The sequence below is a fragment of the Anopheles coluzzii genome, chromosome 2, assembly GCF_943734685.1.
Source record: "Anopheles coluzzii chromosome 2, AcolN3, whole genome shotgun sequence".
Taxonomy (NCBI): domain Eukaryota; kingdom Metazoa; phylum Arthropoda; class Insecta; order Diptera; family Culicidae; genus Anopheles; species Anopheles coluzzii.
The window spans coordinates 106623057-106643624 of NC_064670.1; the positions used below are offsets into that span (position 1 = coordinate 106623057).

General features: G+C 41.9%; 1 protein-coding gene and 7 non-coding genes across 8 annotated transcripts in view; 6 read left to right on the top strand and 2 right to left on the bottom strand.

Moving 5' to 3' along the window:
* The window catches only part of LOC120953664 (calcium uniporter protein, mitochondrial), a 126438-nt gene that overhangs the window by 16329 nt on the left and 89541 nt on the right, over positions 1-20568 (top strand). Inside the window, exon 3 of the mRNA XM_040373808.2 lies at positions 18420-18678. Coding sequence (XP_040229742.2) covers positions 18420-18678 — 259 coding nt within the window. The remainder of the gene's footprint in view (positions 1-18419; positions 18679-20568) is intronic.
* On the bottom strand, positions 10933-11004 carry Trnah-gug (transfer RNA histidin (anticodon GUG)). The gene has a single exon. It is a non-coding gene; the product is annotated as a tRNA-His (tRNA).
* On the top strand, positions 14020-14092 carry Trnav-aac (transfer RNA valine (anticodon AAC)). The gene has a single exon. It is a non-coding gene; the product is annotated as a tRNA-Val (tRNA).
* Positions 14449-14520, top strand: Trnah-gug (transfer RNA histidin (anticodon GUG)). The gene has a single exon. It is a non-coding gene; the product is annotated as a tRNA-His (tRNA).
* Trnah-gug (transfer RNA histidin (anticodon GUG)) lies at positions 15031-15102 on the top strand. The gene has a single exon. It is a non-coding gene; the product is annotated as a tRNA-His (tRNA).
* Positions 15670-15741, top strand: Trnah-gug (transfer RNA histidin (anticodon GUG)). Its single transcript has one exon. It is a non-coding gene; the product is annotated as a tRNA-His (tRNA).
* Positions 16235-16306, top strand: Trnah-gug (transfer RNA histidin (anticodon GUG)). Its single transcript has one exon. It is a non-coding gene; the product is annotated as a tRNA-His (tRNA).
* Positions 16872-16944, bottom strand: Trnav-aac (transfer RNA valine (anticodon AAC)). Its single transcript has one exon. It is a non-coding gene; the product is annotated as a tRNA-Val (tRNA).

Consider the following 20568-nt stretch of genomic DNA (forward strand, 5'->3'; position numbering starts at 1 on the left):
CACACGCCATTGGCCCCGCCGGGTGACACGTTTGCTGCTGGCAACCCCAAACCGCGTGGGGAGAGGAATAGAGTCTTTTCTTGCTTCTCCGGGGGCGCCCGGGGTCGTTTGTTTGACGCGGCACACTTCATTTCTAGTACCAAAAAACGCTCTTCGGCCGGGGATTTCATTACCATAAAAGCAGAAGAGCCAGCAGAAGCAAAGATAATTCGAACCGGGCGGTGGCTCACTCATTCTCTCTCTCTCTCTTTCTCCCTCTGTCTTGTTCTATTCCTATATGCTGCTGCAGTAGAGTGGTAGCAGCAAGAGGAGGATAAAGCTTAAAGCTGCTTTCCGCCCAGCTACGATGCCGAGCTGTGGGGATGGTGGGAAACTTGAGAGCTTTCGTCCTTGAGTTTGTTTGCCGAAGGTCCTTGACAGTGCAGACACCAAGTCTAGCAAGGATCGGTTTTATGGCTGGCAGCTGGTTTTGCAGCATGCAGCAGACAGCGAACCCTCTATGTGTGTTTGTGGCCACTCGCGCGCGCCACGTACCAACTTGGGCTGGTTTTCCTGCTGCCTGCTGCTGGTTGTCGTGATTTTGTGGCCCCCGCGCCTCTTTAATGGAGCTTTGAGCGTGTTGATGATTATGATTAAAAATTAAACACTTTTGTAGCACGTTTTGGGCTGAAGGGCCCTTCCCAGTCGCCCTAAAACAGACTTCCTTTTTTGTGAAGTTTTTTTTTTTTCTAATTCCCGCTTTTCAGTAAATACCATCTCGAAGGATTCGGTCTCGTCCTCAATCCTGCTGTTCCCCCTTGCTTTTTCCAGCATTGACTATTTACGCACCAGATTTATGGTGATAGATTTTTATCTTACCGAAAATGAAAGCAATTTCGCATGCGCTCGTTCACGTCGCTAAGCTCCATAAAAGCGAACGATGATGCTCGCCGCTCACCGGTTTTATGACGATTGGCAACGTTTTGTTTCGTCGCCGGTTGCGCGTTGCTGGTCGTAATCATGCGTTTACACCCACCGACGTAGACTCGTACCCCAAACTCAGCTCATGATCAGATACCGAAAAGACGACCCTGTCAGTTTGAAGGACACACAAAAAAACAAAGCGTACGAAAGCGTTCTTGACATTAGAAGACACAAAATCAGTACATTGACATAGTCGAGTATAGAATGGGTGTGGTACCCTTTTTCTTCTTCGGTTTTCTTAAATGTGATTGAAACAGACGGGCGCCAGAGCAGAGAATTCGAAAGAAGGAGTTTCTTTGAATTTTGGTTTTTATCATTCGGGGTTTTTCTTCATTTCGGGGAAGGATTTTCGGAGGCAGAAAAGGTTTTACGAGCGCCACATCGCTTGCCATAAAAGGTAAGCGTGTCGTAATAATAGCGCACAGACGAGCGCAAATCAAAAATGAAAGATAGCCAAGCGGTGGGTCTCAGGTGCTAAAACTGCGTCTAGCCAAAGGGAGACACTGCGACTGTCTTTTATTCCGGACATTCGCATCATCTTGCCTGTAAGCGAGGCTTCGTTATAGCCTGGGCAGCTCTCGGATACACAGCTCCCCGAGGCTTAGTGCTTTGTTACTTTTTTCTTTCCTGCAAATCATCCAACACTTATCCACCCGGTGTGCCCGCCTAGTCAGCATTATTAGGGGTGGACGAAACTCACCGGCAAGAAGCTCCCCGACCGCTTGCTTTCTCTTCTGCCTTGCCTCCGCATGATGGTTCTTAAAAGGCGGGCAATTTATGGGAAATAATTTCCATCTCATTTGTTAACCGAGGCCGATACTGGGCTCTCGAGGGGGGGGCTGTGTCACGGGCTTGGTGGGAAGGCTGGGGACAAGACGCCGCGTTTTGTCTTATTGTGTGTGCAAGCTGCTGTGTTGCTGTGTGTGTGTGTCGAGAAAGGAAATTTGTCCTTCGAATTCACTAATCCCTCCGTCTGCTGATTACAGTACGGGGGGGAGAGCACTTTGACTTTCGATGGTGATTTCTTAACGATGGGAAATTGATTTTTTTGTTCCTACTGCTGCTACTTTTAATGCTGCTTGTGTTTTTTCAGTTCCTTTTTTGCGTCCTCTCAACCATCGAGCGGGTGTGAATAATTTGAAAGCGAGTTAATCGAAAAAGGAAACACTCACTGTGTGTAGCACGGCTTGAAGCATGAATAAACATGAAGAAGCTGTAGGATAATCGTACAATGAGCTTGAGTTGCTTAGAACAGTTTTGTACCGGGTGCCTATAGCGGTTCAAGCTAAGTAGGGGAAGTCGGGGTTGGTTCGACACTGCGGGTAAGTTCGACACCTTGCCGTTTTTGTATTTATAGAACTTTTTGAAGACAAAAAACTTATACATATTATTTATGTCAACTGTTTCGAATATTTGAGTCACATTTCACTGATCAGAAACCTGTCAATTGTCAAAAAACAACAAAATAAACACATGGTGGTTCTGATTGACAGCCGATGTAAGTTTTTACTTCTGGGACTTAAGGAATTGTGGCGTTATTTCAACAAAATTATAGTTTCCATGTTAATAGTATTGATATATAAATACTATTGATTAGTTCTGTATCACAAGGCGTAATTTTTACATTAATCTATATAATATAAAATGTCACTAACACTTGTGCGGCCAATGGGGGTAAATTCGACACCCCACTTGGTAGTAGTGTAATGCTTATTTGTAGCATGTTAACTTTGTTTATATCGTAATTTGAAAGTGCCTGTATTTTATAAAGATGTCCCTTAACGATGTACGACAAACGTTATAATCAAGCTGAACAAACACGCAATTAAAAATACCGTAGAAGCTTTAAAATTAAAGATGTCAACAAACCTAGGAAGTTATAATTATGGAATTTAGCTATTATTCTCTCACAGAACGTTTGCCAAACTCGGACTCAAAACATGTACTTTGTATATGGTTTAGGCTTATGAAAATTAATACTGTTATGGCTTTGACCGTATTTTAGGCTTACTTTAGGACGGGTAGGCTTAACTGAAGAAAAAAATAGTCGCTGGTTTGGAATCACATTGACCGATGTTCACCTTTTGGTTTTCGAGTTGGCAGAGAAAAATAAAATTGAACACCCTTCGATTTTATAAAAAAAAGAAAAAGATTACTGGAAGATGGCCAGGTTATTTTTTGAAAGGAATCTTAACCAATTATTCCGTAAACCAGATGCTATCGCCGCAGCTTCTACTATATGGAGTCTGGTCCGATGCTATTTGAAATGAAATTTTTGTTCTTGCTTGTATCTTCATTTTTTCGTATATTTCAATACTGTTTTGTGTTAATTTTTCGTAAAATTGGTACGAAATACTTTGTTGAACTTCAATGAAAACTACAGGCCATCAGAGTTTGCTATTTTGAACGCTAAAACCCCCAAGGTGTCGATTTTACCCCATCATGGTGTCGAACTTACCCGCACTGCAGTCGTGACGCAATAAAAAACACACTTTTTTATTTTTATCAAAATGTTATCAAAATCAATCCAGGAACCGTAGTTTCTCGTAAGATGGTACATAATACACCAAAAAAGCTTTTTCGATGTCTACTAGTAAGTTTACATTGGCAAAAGTATTGCAATCAGAGGAAAACCTTAAGGTGTCGAAACTACCAGTTCCCCTAATATATTTTGAAATGTATGTTGTGGTTATTGTTTTCTTTCATGAAGTACCAGGCTGCTCCATGTGAATTTTGCACCATCCTTGGTTTGGATGCTGTTTGCAGTAGAATTAGTTGTGGAAATATATTAATTGTGTGCTGTGCGGTCAACGAATAAACGTAAGGTTTCGTAAGAGAATTGTATTTGGTTGCACGAAGTTTTTACACAATTTACGAGAATTTTAAGAATAAAGATTATGTCAAGTTTTGTGAAATAATTTAACACTTTATTTTATAGAAAAACTGAAGGTTTTATTTTGACCAATTAATCATACATTTTAGCTCTCGTGGTACCTTATTGCGCGTTTTCGTCAGAGACAGCATTAATTATTTTTAGAACAAAAATAAATCTTTACGCTTTTTCTGTTGAATTAATCCCCTAATTACCTTTTGCGCTGTGGCGGGGCACAGCTGATAAGCAGTGGCAATATTTATTTATTAATTTTATTAGTGAAGCGTTTGTGCGACGGCAAAGTTACACACAACACCGACAGCGACGATCTTCCCATCGTTCCGAACGAACCGCCTTCGGTGTGGTGAAAGCTGTTCGGTTACGCGTAGTAAATTTCAATTCTTGTCCAATTAGCCCATGGAGAGGCCCCGTAATTGATGCTAAGTTTTGCTACCCAACACCACCTTCCGCAAATGGGTGGAGGCTTCGACGATCATTTGGTTCCGGTGGCTGGTGATTAAACTTTACACCAACACGCGTTGTTCCTTCTTCACCAGCGCAACCTTTTCCTTGGTTGAAACCTTGAGCAGGACTTCCGAATGGATTCATTTGATCAAACAACGCGAACCCCAACGCTGGCCGTGCGTGAGTGTAGTATAGCCCGTGTAGCCCGCGCCCCGTTTCTCAGCAATTGATATTCAAATATTTAAATTTATTCATTGCCCTTCAGGCGCAACTCGATCGACGCGGGATGTATCGGGTGGAGGCGCCGGCCAGGTAAAGCTGTTTTCTTTTGCTACAAAAGATTGCTACTTTTACCAATGGCGAGAGGATGCGTGATGCGTGTGGTGCCGCCAGGGCGCAGGTAGTGTTTTCCAAGACGTAACTAAGGGGCCGTAACAGGACGTAAAAGGGAAGCTTTTCTTTAGGCTTCGAGATAGAAAAGAGGAAGCGTTCTTTTGTTACGCTTTTCACTGTTTTCCTTCGAGAGCACGCACGGCGAAGAAGGGGTCTTTCAAACAGGAGGGTGTAAAATTTCATTTCAACCATTCAATCCCTAGGATAGCGGGCCTGGCTGTGGCGCGTGTTTTGTAACCATTCTGGCGACCTTTTAAAGGACTTTTGCGAAACTACCCGGTGTCAGTGGTTTGAAGCGGTGTGTGGCGGTCATAGATTGTAACGGGGCTGCCTTTATGTTTTTGCTAATAGGCACAGGGCGCTGGGTAATTTAGTTGCTCTAAGCCATCGTACAAATCAGTGCAAAATCGGGGGGTTGTAAAGAGCCGGTTATAATACCACCTTCCATTGATGCAAGGCTTACCTCTATGGTGTGCGCTGGAAGATGATGGATGTTTATCTTTGTGCCAGCAAAATATGCTCAAATTTCGGCGCAAATAGCCAAACTGGGGTCGATTTTGCGATACGGTGGAAAATAATGAAAATATCTTGAGGGGGTGATTACGACGAAATGCTTTACAAACACGGATCCATGCGGCGGCGCACCGTGTGGCGCTAATGTTTAAGGTAAATTTTTGCCCAATGCTTTTGATTTATAAGCTGTCTTACCACTAGCCTTTTGCCTTACTAGCTTCTGGAGATCATGTGCAAGAGGGATGCTTACGTCCTATTTTTAATTATCACAAATTTATTGCTACTAATTCAACTTTTCTTAATAATTGTGGTGCAAAGTGTTAATTCTGTTCAATTTCATATAAAAGGACAGCTCTAAGGCACCAATGTTTGACAATGTGCCACAGCCATTTTTTACATTGCACATCATTTAATGTCTCTAAAGGCCGGGAGACATAGTCCGTACTCGCAGGTGTAATTTCGATTTTCACTAGCGCATCTGGTGGCGGCTGGTGGAAGCTTTTTTTGGTCGTCGGGGGAATGGTCGTGCCGGATCTCAAATTATAGTTGTTTTTTCACCGTTTTTTGATGCGAAAATGGCTGAAATTCTTGCACAACATATTTATCTATCAATTGCATAGCTTTTTCAGACCAGTTTAAGTAAAAAACACGGAAAAATAACATATTTTCTGAAGCGGCTACAAATTGTTTGGCAAAATGCTTCAGTCAGCCGCCGCCAGATGCGCTAGTGAAAATCAAAATTACACTACGGAGTACGATCAATGTAGCCCGACCTTAAGATCTTTTTTTTAATTATATCCTAGTGTCTGAAACTATGTGCTTCAAAATTATTTAATTTGAGTCAAGTAGTTAATAAATGAATCGATAGAATTTAAAATATCAACATGATTATGCCTTGTTTGGAGGTTTTCATGGAGAAAAACAAAGTTTGCTTTTACTTTCAGGCGTAAGCAATATCTACAGAATATGTTAATTTAATTTAATTTAAATTAATAAAACACAAAAAAAAACAATCAATTTACAGTTTTTGTAATGTTTTTGTGACGCTCAAATACCTCGTAAATCTATCACGATTCCTACAAGAGTAAGTTGACTCACGGACTTAGAGTAAACATTTGATGCATTAGAGTCAAATTTTAGCGGCAAATGCTGTGATTCAAACCCATAAACGAATACTGGTAATGAAAAATCGAACAGAAATCGTAATTTTTAGTTAAAATCCTTGCTTTTGATCCAATAAAATTTAAACTAAACTTGAATTTTCATAGATTAATTGGAATGATTAGGAAAATAATATAGTTTGAGCCTTTGATTTCGCTTATTAGCTTATCTCTAATCTGATAACAGATGAGGCTGGCGGCTATCATTCACAGGTGGAACATTTTTCGCCTCGTTTTGATGTGGGCAAGAAAGGGATAGAAGAGATTTATATCATGTCAAGCTCGATCCCCCCAGAAGCTCTGCACATGTCCTTTACCCTTGAAGTGGATTGATTTTTATCCTCTTCCTTCGTATGGATCTCATAAATCACCAATAGTGGAGCCAAAAAAAAAAACGGAGCTAGATTGTAAAATTCAATTTTGCACTGATCCGGGTGTGTATATTTTATTGACAGCTTCCGGGCCAGCTGCCGTGTCGTCGTCGTCGTTTCGGTTTGCAAATCCCCGGATACGTAACGTGATGTATGGTCGGTGGAAACGAATTTGCTGTTTTATAATATTAAACTGTTCATCATGTGTTAGACTGCACCGAGTGCACCAGTAGAAGAAAGGAACCGACTTTTCATTCCTCATTTATACGATAAAACACTTAAATGAACCATCTCAAGTGTGAAAAAAAAGTTTTATCAAAAAGGGAAGTTAAAATTTTAGTGAAATCTATTTGCTGTTTATGCTTTGGGGGGAAGCTGACAGTTGCTGCAACCAAGCAACATCTCTGTCGCTGAAAAGGTTTCGCCAGGATCGCACTCACTGTGGTGCATATGTGTTTGTTTTTGTGTGTTACGTAGTAAATCCTTCCCTTTTCATACCCCTGCCGGTCTATCACAAGCTGATGGAAGCAGCATCGGTAACAACCATACTAAACCACCCGAAAAACTCGTGCCAACTTCTCTATGTGGGGCGATGGCGATTTCCTCGCCATTTTATGGCGCCGTTTTACTTACAACCATCATCCCCGGGCACACAGAGGGGGCAGCCCGGGCATATGTCGTCATTGTGAACCAACCGGAAGTGGTAATGTTGTGTATGTGTGTGTGTGTTATATTGCGTGGTAAAAGGGAATGGGATGCTTGTTTGCGCCTGTTGTTTTGTTGCTTCAGACGAAAATGAGCTGGTGGTGGTGGCTAAAATGGCGCTTGCTGAAGCGACCCCGATGCATACAAGGCGCTGGAAAGTCTGGCAAAATTGTTGTTTGAGTTGAAAAATTTGGCTCATATGATCCTTGACGCAGGGGAGGGGGAAAATGGATGAGGGAATTTACACTCGTTGGTTCAACTGTAGAAATTCCAAACATTGGCTGAGGTTGATAAGAACATAAATAAAGTTGGTGGTGTTGTTTTTATGCTCAGCTGCTGTTGCTAGACTCTTCTTTTTTTTCTCACACGTTTAACCTTTTTGCCTTTAATCTTTGTTTTTCTGAAGAAAGCTGGCGTCAGGTTTCAAAATTCTTTGACATCTTCTACCGTTACAACGACGTCTTCTCCCTCCCCAATCTGCTTCGATGAAGGTTATCGGTTCGGGGCTTCGACTGTTGTACAACCGTTCCATGATTGATTACATACACACACACACATACCAATGAAGCTAGACACACCTTCACAGTAAACCGCTTTTTTTTCGTAGTGAGCCAGAAGTGTGAGAAATAAAGTGTTATTATCTAATCTGAAAGCAATATTTACGGTACGAGATTGATCGATAACTGTCAGCAGAAGAAACGCAGATTGATAAGCATTTATCTCAACGCGATCGATATGATGGTGGTGGGGCCCTCGGGGATAGTGAGAGCATTATGTTTTTATTATTGATTGTTGTACAAGCACTTGACCACACACCACGGTGAAGAAGGACGGTGCGTTTGTTTACTTTTATAACAATCGATGATGGCCCTTGAGCACTGGCAGAGAGGATGCTATCAGTACAGCAGGAGCACAAATCATGCATACATGAGTTTGTTGATGGCGACATTTCCCGTAATGGACACCGTTATGGATCGTATCACAATGGCATAAGCTGTTAGGTTTTTTTTTTATTTGATTATCTGATTTTTATTTGTTTTATTTCTGTAGGTAGTTGGGAAATGAAGCTATTTGTTCTACGCTACCTTTAATCGTTGCTTGAAGTATAATCATGCAGTGTATAGTTGATCGATGGAGAGAGGATTAAATGCACCAAACGATGATATTTTTATTCTACTCCAAACAACAAACGCTATCTTCATTTGACTACTTTCATGTGTATAACAATCAAAACCAGATTGTACCGTGCCGATAAATGTGTGTCTGATCCTATTACCAACCTTTATGTGCATTTTCTTGCGACGCTTTTCTGCTCTAAATGGATGCTTTTATGCGTATGAAGCAACCAACCGGAGGACGGTCTATTAACATAGACGGAAAAGCTCTATACACAAATTTCAAAGGGTACTACATCGATGTCGCCTTCCGAACGAAGCAGAAGATTGCTCTTCTTTCACTAGACAGCATCATGCCGAAGCGCTATGAAGAAGGGCTCTCTCATGTTGTAAATTATTTTTTATTCCTTCCCTCCAACGAAAGACTTAATTCCACGAAAGCGACAAAATATGGTTGAATGCGTTACACACACCACGTGCTTCTTCTACGCACAAGAAGCTCGGTTTAAATAGCATCCTTGCGGCAGCAGTCACACATGAGAGAAAAGGTAGAAGGAAGAGAGAGAGAGAGAGAGACACACACACACGCACACATTTGCCCTTCCCCGTTTGACACGGAATTCTTTTACTGACCTTCCCCTGACTGTCGTTGTGCCCCGGGAGCGGAAGGAAAAGCGTGACTAGTTTTAATCATGATTACGCCCGGATTAGTGACCGTAATTTGTTTTATGCTTTCGCTTTCTCATGCACGTTCTTCCGGTAGTGTAGGGGGAACAGTAGTCGTCGTAGTAGTTTTCGGTGGTGTTGGTTGTGATGGGGACTGCGAAAGCGACCAGGAAGTCACACTAATGGCATACAATCGATGAAAAAGTCCTTTTCTGGCGTTGCCTTGGGAGGGATACCTTTTAGCAGCGTCACATATGCTGGGTGACTCAGAGATGAAGGAAGGAACACATCGATCGTAACTTTTGGTTGCTTTCGAAGGGTGGACTGTTCTCGCCGTGGAATGAAAAAGGCAGAAAATCATGAACAAATGAGAGGTTATTGGTTTGCTTCAATAGTTGATTTCAGGGATTTGAGGCAATAATTGAAGAATGAAGAATATAGCATAGATAATAATTGGAAGAGCTCTTCTTGCAATATTTCCACTACATTTACATACTACAATGCATCTTTGGTCCAATCATGATGGCACCCGGAAAGGCATCATGATCGCACACTGTACCCTAATAATAGTAATAAAGCTTACTTCACATCTTACAGTTCGTGTTTTGCGTTACAAAACAGCTCTGGTGGTCAGACTTCTGCTCCTATCAAAAGGCGAAAGATGCTTTACGATTCACCAGTCGGTTGCCCGGTGCGCTAGTCTCGCAGGGATTGCCATCGTTTCTCTTGGTATATGTTGTTGCGTACGTCAATTTGCTGATGGCGCCAACGAAATACGACCGGGCACACTTGGGCGCAGACACCGTGAGTGTATCCTTCGCTGTTTGTGGACGCATATCCAAAAAAGAAAATGGGAAAAAGTCAAAAGACGGAACACAAATGTTGTTTACCGGGCGTGGGATGGGGGGGAATATCATGCGGGTTATAGGGAGCCTATCGACTGGAAATTATAAGTCACCAACTAAAAATACGCATACAAGGAAGGTATCGAAAAAGCATACTATATTTATTTTGTTCAGATAGCTCTGATTAATGTAACATTTATAACGCTTCACACACACGCTTTGCACTCTATATTTAACATTACAAATGATTTAATTTATTCGGTATTTGTCATTTCCGAGCACGACGCTACTTTATGGTTTGGTTTTACTGCCTTTTCACAGAAAAAGAATAACGCGTTGAATTTCGTGTGTGTGTGTGTGCCTGTTTTATGTGAGTGGATGATATGATCCTATTTTTAGCAGTATTTTTACTTCATTCTTATTTTAGAAAAGTGAGTCTAACGGGGAATTACAGTCGGGCTGGTTGGTTGGTACTGGTTGGCAGTGCTGAAGCAAGCATAAACAACTGTCCTAGCAGCAAGACAAATGGATCGAAAATGAAATCATTTTCCGCTTGTTCGAGCAAACATATTTTTAGCTGTCAAGTTGTACAGCTTGCTAGCCTCATTTTTTACAACAATAATTTTGGCATTGGCAAAGTACATAATTATAATTTGCATACATTTTTTAGGTATAGATACATATACGTATATTGCAATTAAATGCAATACAAACAAATTTGTGAAATATAGTTAAATGAAGTTTCCTCATCTTTGATGAATCATACTATTTGACGTTTGTTCACGATTGAAAAGAAAAAAAAAAAATTTCCTTCATCCGTGACAGTGTTTATTTTCCCAGCCGACTTTCGACTGCTGGCAACACTGCCGTGACCAGGATTCGAACCTGGGTTACTACGGCCACAACGTAGGGTCCTAACCACTAGACGATCACGGCTATTGAAGGCGGGTGCGTGCTGTCGGTTCGGTTTGCGATTTGCTCGCAGAGATTGGTCGGCGGCGGTGGTGGTTCGTCGTCTGCTGCTGTCGGTCTCGATGATGTGAAAGAAAATCCGCCCCAGTCACGCAACCACAACTGTGTGCATTCTCTTACATGGCCTCCCCCCCCACCGGATTGACAGCGATAGCAAAACTCGTGTTTGCTGTTTTGTTTCCATTTTACCCCTGCTTGTTATTTTCGTTCATCCCCTTATCGTGCGCCATCGTCGTACGGGGCCACCGTAGCATGACTCCGCTCTGTTCATGCGACTGTTCCACTCTCTTTCCGCATGCCGAGAGCGCGCGGGGTCGTATGTAGTGTTCATTTGCGATGTTTTTCGTATGCAACGCATGTCTTACGGCGCTGTCTATTACGGGCGCACAGCTGTAACCGTGTGTAACACAGTGCCGGGACGCTGCACTGGGTAGCAAAGCGTTATAATTTTACCTACGGGGGGGCGTGTGGATGCGTAATTCCATGCGTACGTGAATTGTGAGCAATAAAAATGAATTATTGAAGGCGATTAGCGTCATGCTCAAAACTGATCGGCTGCTCGATTCGTGCTCAATAGCATAGGAGGAATGGGACCTTGCTAATGGGGTACGTGCATGTTTTGGAATGTTCGTTAATGGAAGGTACAGTGCAAAGAGACCAAAAATGCAATGAAATTATTCATCCCTAATGTTTGCAGCAAGGAAATAATTAAGTTGTTCCTTAGCCTAATCTCAGCATGCAGGGGACAAGTAAATGTGTTAAACAAGCCAAAGTTTCCTAAATGGATAAAGCAAATTTTGTGTCACTTTCTACTTAAACAGACCGAAGGAACTTCCGCTCGCTTACTCCCAAAATCTTCCCCCAAAATCTTCCCAATCCGCGTTGCGTTAAATGTTGCCAAAGTTTATCGGCCTAATACAGTGGGAACGTGTGCTGCATGCTGGCAGAGGACCATTAGAGCGCTCGCCATGGACGGAGAAGTTTGCCACCACTCTGCAAGCAAGATCCGCAGGAGTCCTGGTACTATGAGCCCCCATTGGACTCTAAGTGAAACGAGCTTGAAGGATTTCATAATTCGTACGTGTTCGGGGATCACAATGCCGATAAGCTTGGGCTGTTTGTATTTGGAATTGTCTTGCTTTCTGCTTTTGCGTTTTTTTTTTCTCCTGGTGGACGTACTCCGGTGTGTGGGATGATCCTTAGCACGATTCGGTGGTCGAGTGCCGTCCTGCCTTTTCGGTGTGGCTGCTGGCGACTGTGAAAGCGACAACTGTAGCACATTTAGTTTGAGATGGGAACGAATGGACTCTTTGGCCTCATTCGGTCCTAGGTTAAGGTGAGATGGGCATTGATTTTCCATTTCATTTCGGAAACGAAAAGAAAAGTACGTTCAAAATCGATTATTTTTGCCCGTCCCTTGCTCCTTTTAATAAATTCTAAACATGCTTCAAGTAGTAGCTGCCTCAGCCACACGGGTATTGCTCTAAGCTCAGGAAAACCCATCTCCTCGTAATAAAAGTGGTTGATGAAATTAATTTCGTGGTGGTCAATATTAGCTTTGCTCAGTTACAGCAGAGGACTCAGTTGGACAGGGCTGCTTGAGCACTCTTTACTGAGGGATAATAATTTGATTAAAATATTTCCACGTGCCTTGCCCTGGATGGAGAGCCTGTTGGTGGGCAATCGTTGAAGATTGCTACTGCGGCTTTAAAGTTTCTGTCACGTTCCTATGTTTGCTTGCCGTTACTTGTATAGCCTACAGTGTCTCTTTACTGGCATGTTTGATTTCAGTGCTTGAGGGTGTTTAAATAGTTACTATGCAATTCAATGTATTCTATTTTATTTGAAAATTATTCGCAGTTCTTCTCTTTTCTCATGCGTTTATCTAATATCTAGATTTCAGCACCAGATAGATAATCTTTTTATTTTGAACATGTTGTTGGTCTAATCTTTTCAATACACACAATTCCTCCCACTTGCTGGCAGAATAGATCACCACAGTACACATTTACCCGCACATACACCAGATTAGATATCTACCGGGTGGTGTTGAAATACAATCACCCAAAGCTTAAGCTCTCCGTTGGCAATCATTTCTTGAAAGCTCTGAACTGAGCTAACGCATCCTTTTCAATCGCCAGTGAACTCGTACCGAGAGTTAAGAAAAACAAATCCCATTCCTTCTGGCTGGAAGGAGCCACACTCGGTGTCCGTTCCCACGGCGCGATCGAACAGTGATGGATGCGTTTGACAGTGTGAGGCAGCGTAGTGAACAAAACACAACGCGAGTACACACAATGCAGCTGGAAAGAACTGAAAGGAACAGAGACAATAAACCCATCGCTTTCGTAGCAGCAACGATGGATTATACTAGAAGATAAATGTAGAAATTTGTGATAGCGAGAACACAGTTATATTTTGCTTCTGTTGACCAAACTGCCGATGGACCAAAAGTTGTTGTCCTACCGGCAAAGGCGCGTGGGCCGGTTTCGGCGTTCCTGCGATGCCTTATAAAGCCGGGTGCCAGTGTCATTTATATTCTGCCAGTGGTTTCGAAAGCATTTCCCCGGTTGAGTGATTTTTGCCAGCTTTTCGCCGGTTTGCTCGGGCCATGTACACGTCATCCATCCATCTTTTTCGGGACGGTGTACGACAAAAGGCACGCCAAATATCATCTTGATGGCAAGGATATGGGTGCCGCCGTGTTTCTGGTGTGTGGCGATAATAACATTTGGGTTGTTTATCATTTTTACGACAGCTGACGTGCTTGTTGCTGATTTCGGTATGGTTTTATGCGTGCGTTTTAAGTAGTTGTGGTTAGTTGGTCGATAGCAATAAACCGATGAAGGTAACATCTTGTTACGTCGATGCGTAACGTTCTTTAGCTTCTTTTTTGCGATTAAAAAAGGACTTTCTTAGACGTTTTTCCTATTATGAAACAACAATTTTTATATCATATTTTATATGATTCATTCATCGGTTTCCGTGGTGTAGTGGTTATCACATCCGCCTAACACGCGGAAGGCCCCCGGTTCGATCCCGGGCGGAAACAGAGACCTTTTTTGTTTTGCATAGACGCTTAAACCTCCAAATTAGTTTTGTTGATCTAAGTATAACTACCTTTCAGAAATGAAGTTTTAATAGCTCGAAAACACGAAAACAATTAATAGAATAAAAGAAATAAAGCAAGATCTGTTTTTTTTGCATTCTCCTTTCACTCGTTTCGTTGCTTGGAGGGAGTAAGCTCTGATGCTGTGGTCAATCGCACGCTTTTTATGGGCAACGTTTGCTGTACTTTCACCGGCGGTGGGAGTGATCGCTTCAGTTCCAATCTCAACCCAGTTTCCGCATGGTGTTTTGCTCTACAAAAAGACTCGGAATCGGAGGTACCTCAACTCCACATCTAAAGCCGTGATCGTCTAGTGGTTAGGACCCTACGTTGTGGCCGTAGTAACCCAGGTTCGAATCCTGGTCACGGCAGTGTTGCCAGCAGTCTTCGAAAGCTTGCTGGGAAAATGACACTGTCACGGAAGATGGGATTCTTTTTTGTTCGTGTAACAAAGAGAAATTTAGTTTGGTGTTTCCATATAATAATACCTGATATATTTCTTCCGATTAAGCCTTTGTCACTGAGTGAAATCAAGTATTGAGGTATCATTTTTGTTATAACTTTATTTCATTGTAGATTGTTTTTTGAACAACTGAATATTAATCCAAATAATACATGCAGAATATATGAAATGCAGGCTTGTGATAACCCCTGCAAATCTGTTGTGTTTTTCGTCAATCGTAAAAGCACTGGAAGATCGTTAAAACCAGACACACCGCAGGCAAAGTTACGCCAATGCATCCAACAATCGATTGCTTACTGTAAATGACTCTGTGCTTTCCTTCAATTCACTTTCGTTTCGTTTCCATTTTGCTTTCGTTTTCGTGTGAGAGTAGCTTAAATTGGCGTTTCTTGAAACCATTGTCAGAGAAGCATCTTAAGCCGTGATCGTCTAGTGGTTAGGACCCTACGTTGTGGCCGTAGTAACCCAGGTTCGAATCCTGGTCACGGCAGTGTTGCCAGCAGTCTTCGAAAGTCTACTGGGAAAAGAGACACTGTCACGGAAGATGTGATTTTTTTTTCGGTCTGACGAAGTGAAACTCTGTTTCAAGCTTGGGAGGTTTAATTACGGGAATGATTCTATCAAAGACCGAATGTAAATGTTGTAACTTCAATTATGTAGCATGATGTTCATATTCTAAATCAAACAACTGAGTATTAATCCCAGTAATGCATCCAGAAGATATGAACTTGGGCCTGTGTTAATATGTGTCAATAACCTGTGTTAATCTGTATCGTTAGTCGTTATTTTGTAAACCACTGGATGGTCTTAACAACCCAAGAATACATTTAAGTTATGCCTATGCATTTAACAATTGATTGCTTGCTGTAAATGACACTGGATATGGTAAATGCATTTTAATTAGTTCCGGTTTTTTGCAAGCTCTGCTTTCTGTTTCGTCTATGATCGAATTTCGTTCGGTTTTTTCTTTCTCGTTGATTACAATTTTGCTTTCGTTTTCGTGCGAGAGTAGCTTAAATTGGGGTTTCTTGAAACCACTGTCAGAGAAGCATCTTAAGCCGTGATCGTCTAGTGGTTAGGACCCTACGTTGTGGCCGTAGTAACCCAGGTTCGAATCCTGGTCACGGCAGTGTTGCCAGCAGTCGAAAGTCTACTGGGAAAAGAGACACTGTCACGGAGGATGCATATTTTTTAACCTGTAAACAACTCTAAAATAGTGGTATGTGTATTGCATATGAAAATATATTAGTTTTCTAGGAAGAATAATGTTTATAGTTTTTTTTTTCAATTTCTTAACAACTAATCTAAACCCGTTAAACTGTTTAATTGGGATTGTTCATTATGGTTGCAATACGTTAACAACAGGTTTACGATAGTGCATGTAAGCAACAATCGAATGGTTTCTGAAATCGACACTGTATCGAAATATGCATTTTTTTAACCGACGTCTACACTTTTACTGTTGAATCGGATTTTGATTTCTTCGAGTTTCTTTTCAATTCTTCTTTGATTTCGATTTTGCTTACCTCATTTGAAAGTTGGGCTTGCATGAAAGCCATTTACATTTGCTTGAGCAACTTAAATTGAGGTTCGTTGAGACCCTTTCCAACCAAGCATCTGAAGCCGTGATCGTCTAGTGGTTAGGACCCTACGTTGTGGCCGTAGTAACCCAGGTTCGAATCCTGGTCACGGCAGTGTTGCCAGCAGTCGAAAGCTTGTTGGAAAAAATACACTGTCACGGAGGATGCATGATTTTTTTGTTGTGTCTGGTTTAACTTTACATAATTTTTCAATTTCATTTTGGAAAAAAATAAACTGTCTGTGTATGAAATGTTTATTTACTCCCTAGTAAGCCTATTATAAGCATTCTTTAAATTATAGCAGTGGTCTTCTACCTATGGTTGAAAAGCTTATTACAATACATATCGTGCATTTTTCCACCACAGTGAAGATTAAATGTTCAACAGGCAGTTCTAAAATAAGATTTTAACACATTTTTTATCAAAATGTTTTGATCTAAGTCTAAAAACTACATGGTATTAACATATGTGGGCCACAGCAAATGCATTTTCAAAGCCAAGTGGTCCGTGATCCTAAAATGGTTGGAGAGCGATGAGTTATAGAAATATTTAATTCCACAAGTCTTCAAGACACTACAAATCTGAAAGAAGATTATGCCCATATGAAATTGGATACATGATGATAGTATTCATAACCCAAAATGTCCGCAATAAATACATATATAAAATAAACATCCATTGTTTCCGCCCGGGATCGAACCGGGGGCCTTCCGCGTGTTAGGCGGATGTGATAACCACTACACCACGGAAACCGATCGATTTGTTTAATCCAATAGTTTATAATGAAAACATTTCACCGCTGTTGTTCACCTGTGTCCGAATGTGGGTCACAACCCTCCTAATCCACAGCACAGCAGTCCGAAGCTATGGGTCCGAGACACCGTCACACAGAGGTTGACCGCCCTTAGCCAGCCGATTTGGGAAAGGTGGGTGTCTACGAACGGTTCGCCAGAAACTGCTCGAAATGGTTCAGTGAGTGTCCTTTCCACCACGAAACAAAGCTCCCCTCATTAATCACAACAAGGAGTCGTTGGTTTGGTTTTGGTCGAACGCACCGGCTTGTGTGTGTTTGCCTGTGTCGGGTGCAGATTGGGTAATTATGATAAATATTTAATATCCCTTTTCTAGCTACACGCCGCCGCTGCCCCATGGCAGGTATAATAGCTCCGAGGTCAAGAAAATAGCTTTCATTAAGCGTTACCGAGCAGCGTAGGGACATTATCTCGACAAACACACGTGGGATTCAGGTGAAAAACTTCGAATATTTAGCCATGTGTGGGAATGGTTCGCTCGAATGAGTTTTTGATAAAGTATAATTATCACACAGCAAGAACAGGTAATGTTTATGTTGTGGTGCTGGTTAATGAGGACGGATGATTATGTTTAAAGATATTCGAGTTTATTAGGCTTCAATTTCATTATTATGCCCGCTTCAATCATGATCTAGCTTTAAGATATAATGCACGTGAAAGATATGTTAGGCACTTATCGTATATTTGCTGAATTATCTCACCTATAAATCTTTGAAGCGAGAATAACAACATCAAAAAACTTCCAGTGTAGTTTCTACTACCTAGCGAAGCATAAGCGGTGGTATTGGGTCAATCTAAATATCCTTTGTTTATCGGTACGATGGAGTGTCTTCGGAAATCACTTCAGTTACTGCATCGCTCGCTACTGCGGCAAACCGAGAAATGTTCCAATGCACACTTTAGTAAACCTTCTACCCACGGGCAGAATGGCTGCAGATGGGCGGAAATGAGTTTGGTATTCCTTGGTGTACTCTAACTTTACCACAATTTACCACAGCTGGTGCTGCTGCTGCTGCTGCTGCTGGGTACTCGTGATTCGATCCGGTACGATGGACCAGCAGCCAGCTGACAACCACGACTACAGCGCGAAAGCGATGGAATCCCGCAAACTTCCCGTACGGTGAAGTGGAGCTGTCTCGATTTAATGCGATGAAGACCGATAGGAAGGAAGATAAACGGCTCTCCCAGGTATTTAGACATGTAGCAGCACTTGAAGCGCGAAATGTGAGACTTATTAAATGTTGGGCGGAAGTTTGATGCGCTCCGATCCAAGAACTCTCGGGCAGCTGGGAGGGAAATTTGATATGAAAATATTTAAATTTTAACCATTTCAAGCACACCCGTTTACCTTCGACTCTCTACCTCGCCATGTTTATTCATGCTTTCCTACGATGTTGGCTTTCTTCCCGTTCCAGGAGACAGCACTGATTGTATGCGCCAGTCGCCGGTACTCCACCACCGCCACAGTAGCCGCCAGCGGCGGATGCAGCAATCGAGGCCCCAGCAGAAGCACCCGAAAACCCAGCATCATCATCGACGGTGGTGTCGTCTGCCGCGCAAACAGCAGCACTTCCAGCAACAGTGGTGGTGCCGTGAGCAGAAGACATATTAGCAGCAGTAGCACCAGCAGTAGCAGCAGTGCATCCAGCACCAACACCAGCAATGCTCCCGAAGGTAGGCAATACTTGTGAAACGTTGCTTTGCATTGCAGCCCTTTAGGCGCTAAGACGGGATTTCAGATCTGCTCGAACGATGTGTCGGGTTGCAGGGAAAATGACTTCATCATTGCGATTGTACTGCTGTCACGTATGATTCGAGGGTATGTTAAGTTGGTTAGCTTTTGGTGTAGCGTAGAATGGTTATGCACAAACAAAACAAAAAATGACACGAGTGTTTATTGTGTTCTGCAGGAAACTACTTACAGAATCAAATTGTGGGACTTAAACCTTAAGGTGCATTGAGTAATCGAGAAGAAATGAACGTCAAATGTTGAGATTTGGTTATATCTCATAAATATTTATTACAATTAAATATTACCTTTGACACTCACATACATTCAGTCGGGATGCGTTTGTTATAAACATTGTAGCAATAAAAACATTTTTTTTTTATAAAAAAATATGTAAACAAAAAGTATTTCAAAATGTACCTCAGTAGAGTCAAAACGTTGGTGAAAATTGGAATTAAAGACTTTTGGGTTTTTGCCTTTAAAATACGCTGAAGTATAAATACAAATTATAGCATTATTCCTGTCATCCATTTATACATTGATACAACTAACCGCTCAAAATGACGGAATACTGAAAAAAATTATCAAATGTTATTATTTTGATTGCAAATAATATTTCTCGATTGGAGTCCTAAATTTCTTCCATCCTTCGACGTGTGAAATATTTTATTTCTTTTTTTTTTCAAATTTAACAAAAAGCTAAAATTGTCATTGTTACTTTCACGCTACCTACAAATGCTGGTTTTGCTTTCTTAGTAAAAGCTATTCAAGCGATATGAGTTCTTGATAGATTAATTTCTCAACTATTGAAACAAAATAAACTAAAACTAGACATCTCGCAAGAATTTGGTTGAACCATAAACGTATTTTATTTTTCCAGATTACTTTCGTTTAATAACATGCAACTAAGTAGTTTTCGCTACAAATCTACACTTTAAGAAAGGGGGGGGGGGGGGGGTAGGGAGGTGGTTTTCTATTTGGAATATACGCCTAGCCTGCAGTCGGTGGCTTTCTTTTGCTTCAAATACACAATCAATCGTTGATCATCGTTTCTCGACTTCTTCGTTTAACGGGGTGTAAAATGGGGCCTCTAGCCGGGGAATCGGTGCTATATTGCATATTGCAAATAAATTACAGCACAACACATGCCACATGTTCTTGGAATGATGTTAAACCAGATTTCGCACAGACATACCCATATGCAGCAGACGGACGAGAGTTTGTAAAATATAGTATGTACATGTAAGGATTGTAAGGCAGATTAAAATAGAGCGTACGAAACGATATGATGATGCCCCTTTTATGCGGTATGACGATTAAAACGCGTTAAAGGCTATCACGCAGACACAGCAGGGGGAGGAAGAGTCCCCATAATAAATACAGTTAAAAGTGTGCGTGTTTTTTTGGCCATAAAAACAAACAGGAAGTCACAAAGACGGTAGCGAGGGTTTTGTTGGGTTCGTCGTCTCCTCCTCGGTAGATACACATATAGATAAGGGTTCGGAAGTGTGTTAAAGCGACTAAGCGTAGTGACTAAATGGCCAAAAAACAAGTGTGCATCTGGCGTGGGTTTCTCGTACATCTTCGGTGTGTTCCGTTTTAATCTCGCGGAACACGCGCTCCCTTTTTGATGAAATCATTCGCTCACTTGCTGTTGAGACTGTCGTAGTGCTCCGGCGGTGCGTTCGGATCGAGCACCTCGAACTCCTCGAACTCCATGTCGTCGTACTTGCGCTTCTCGATCAGCTTCCGGTCGTTGGCGAAGTACTGGCGCTCGTCGAACCGCCCGATGCTGCTCCAGTTCACCAGCTTCGGCGAAGTCAGCTCGTCCAGCT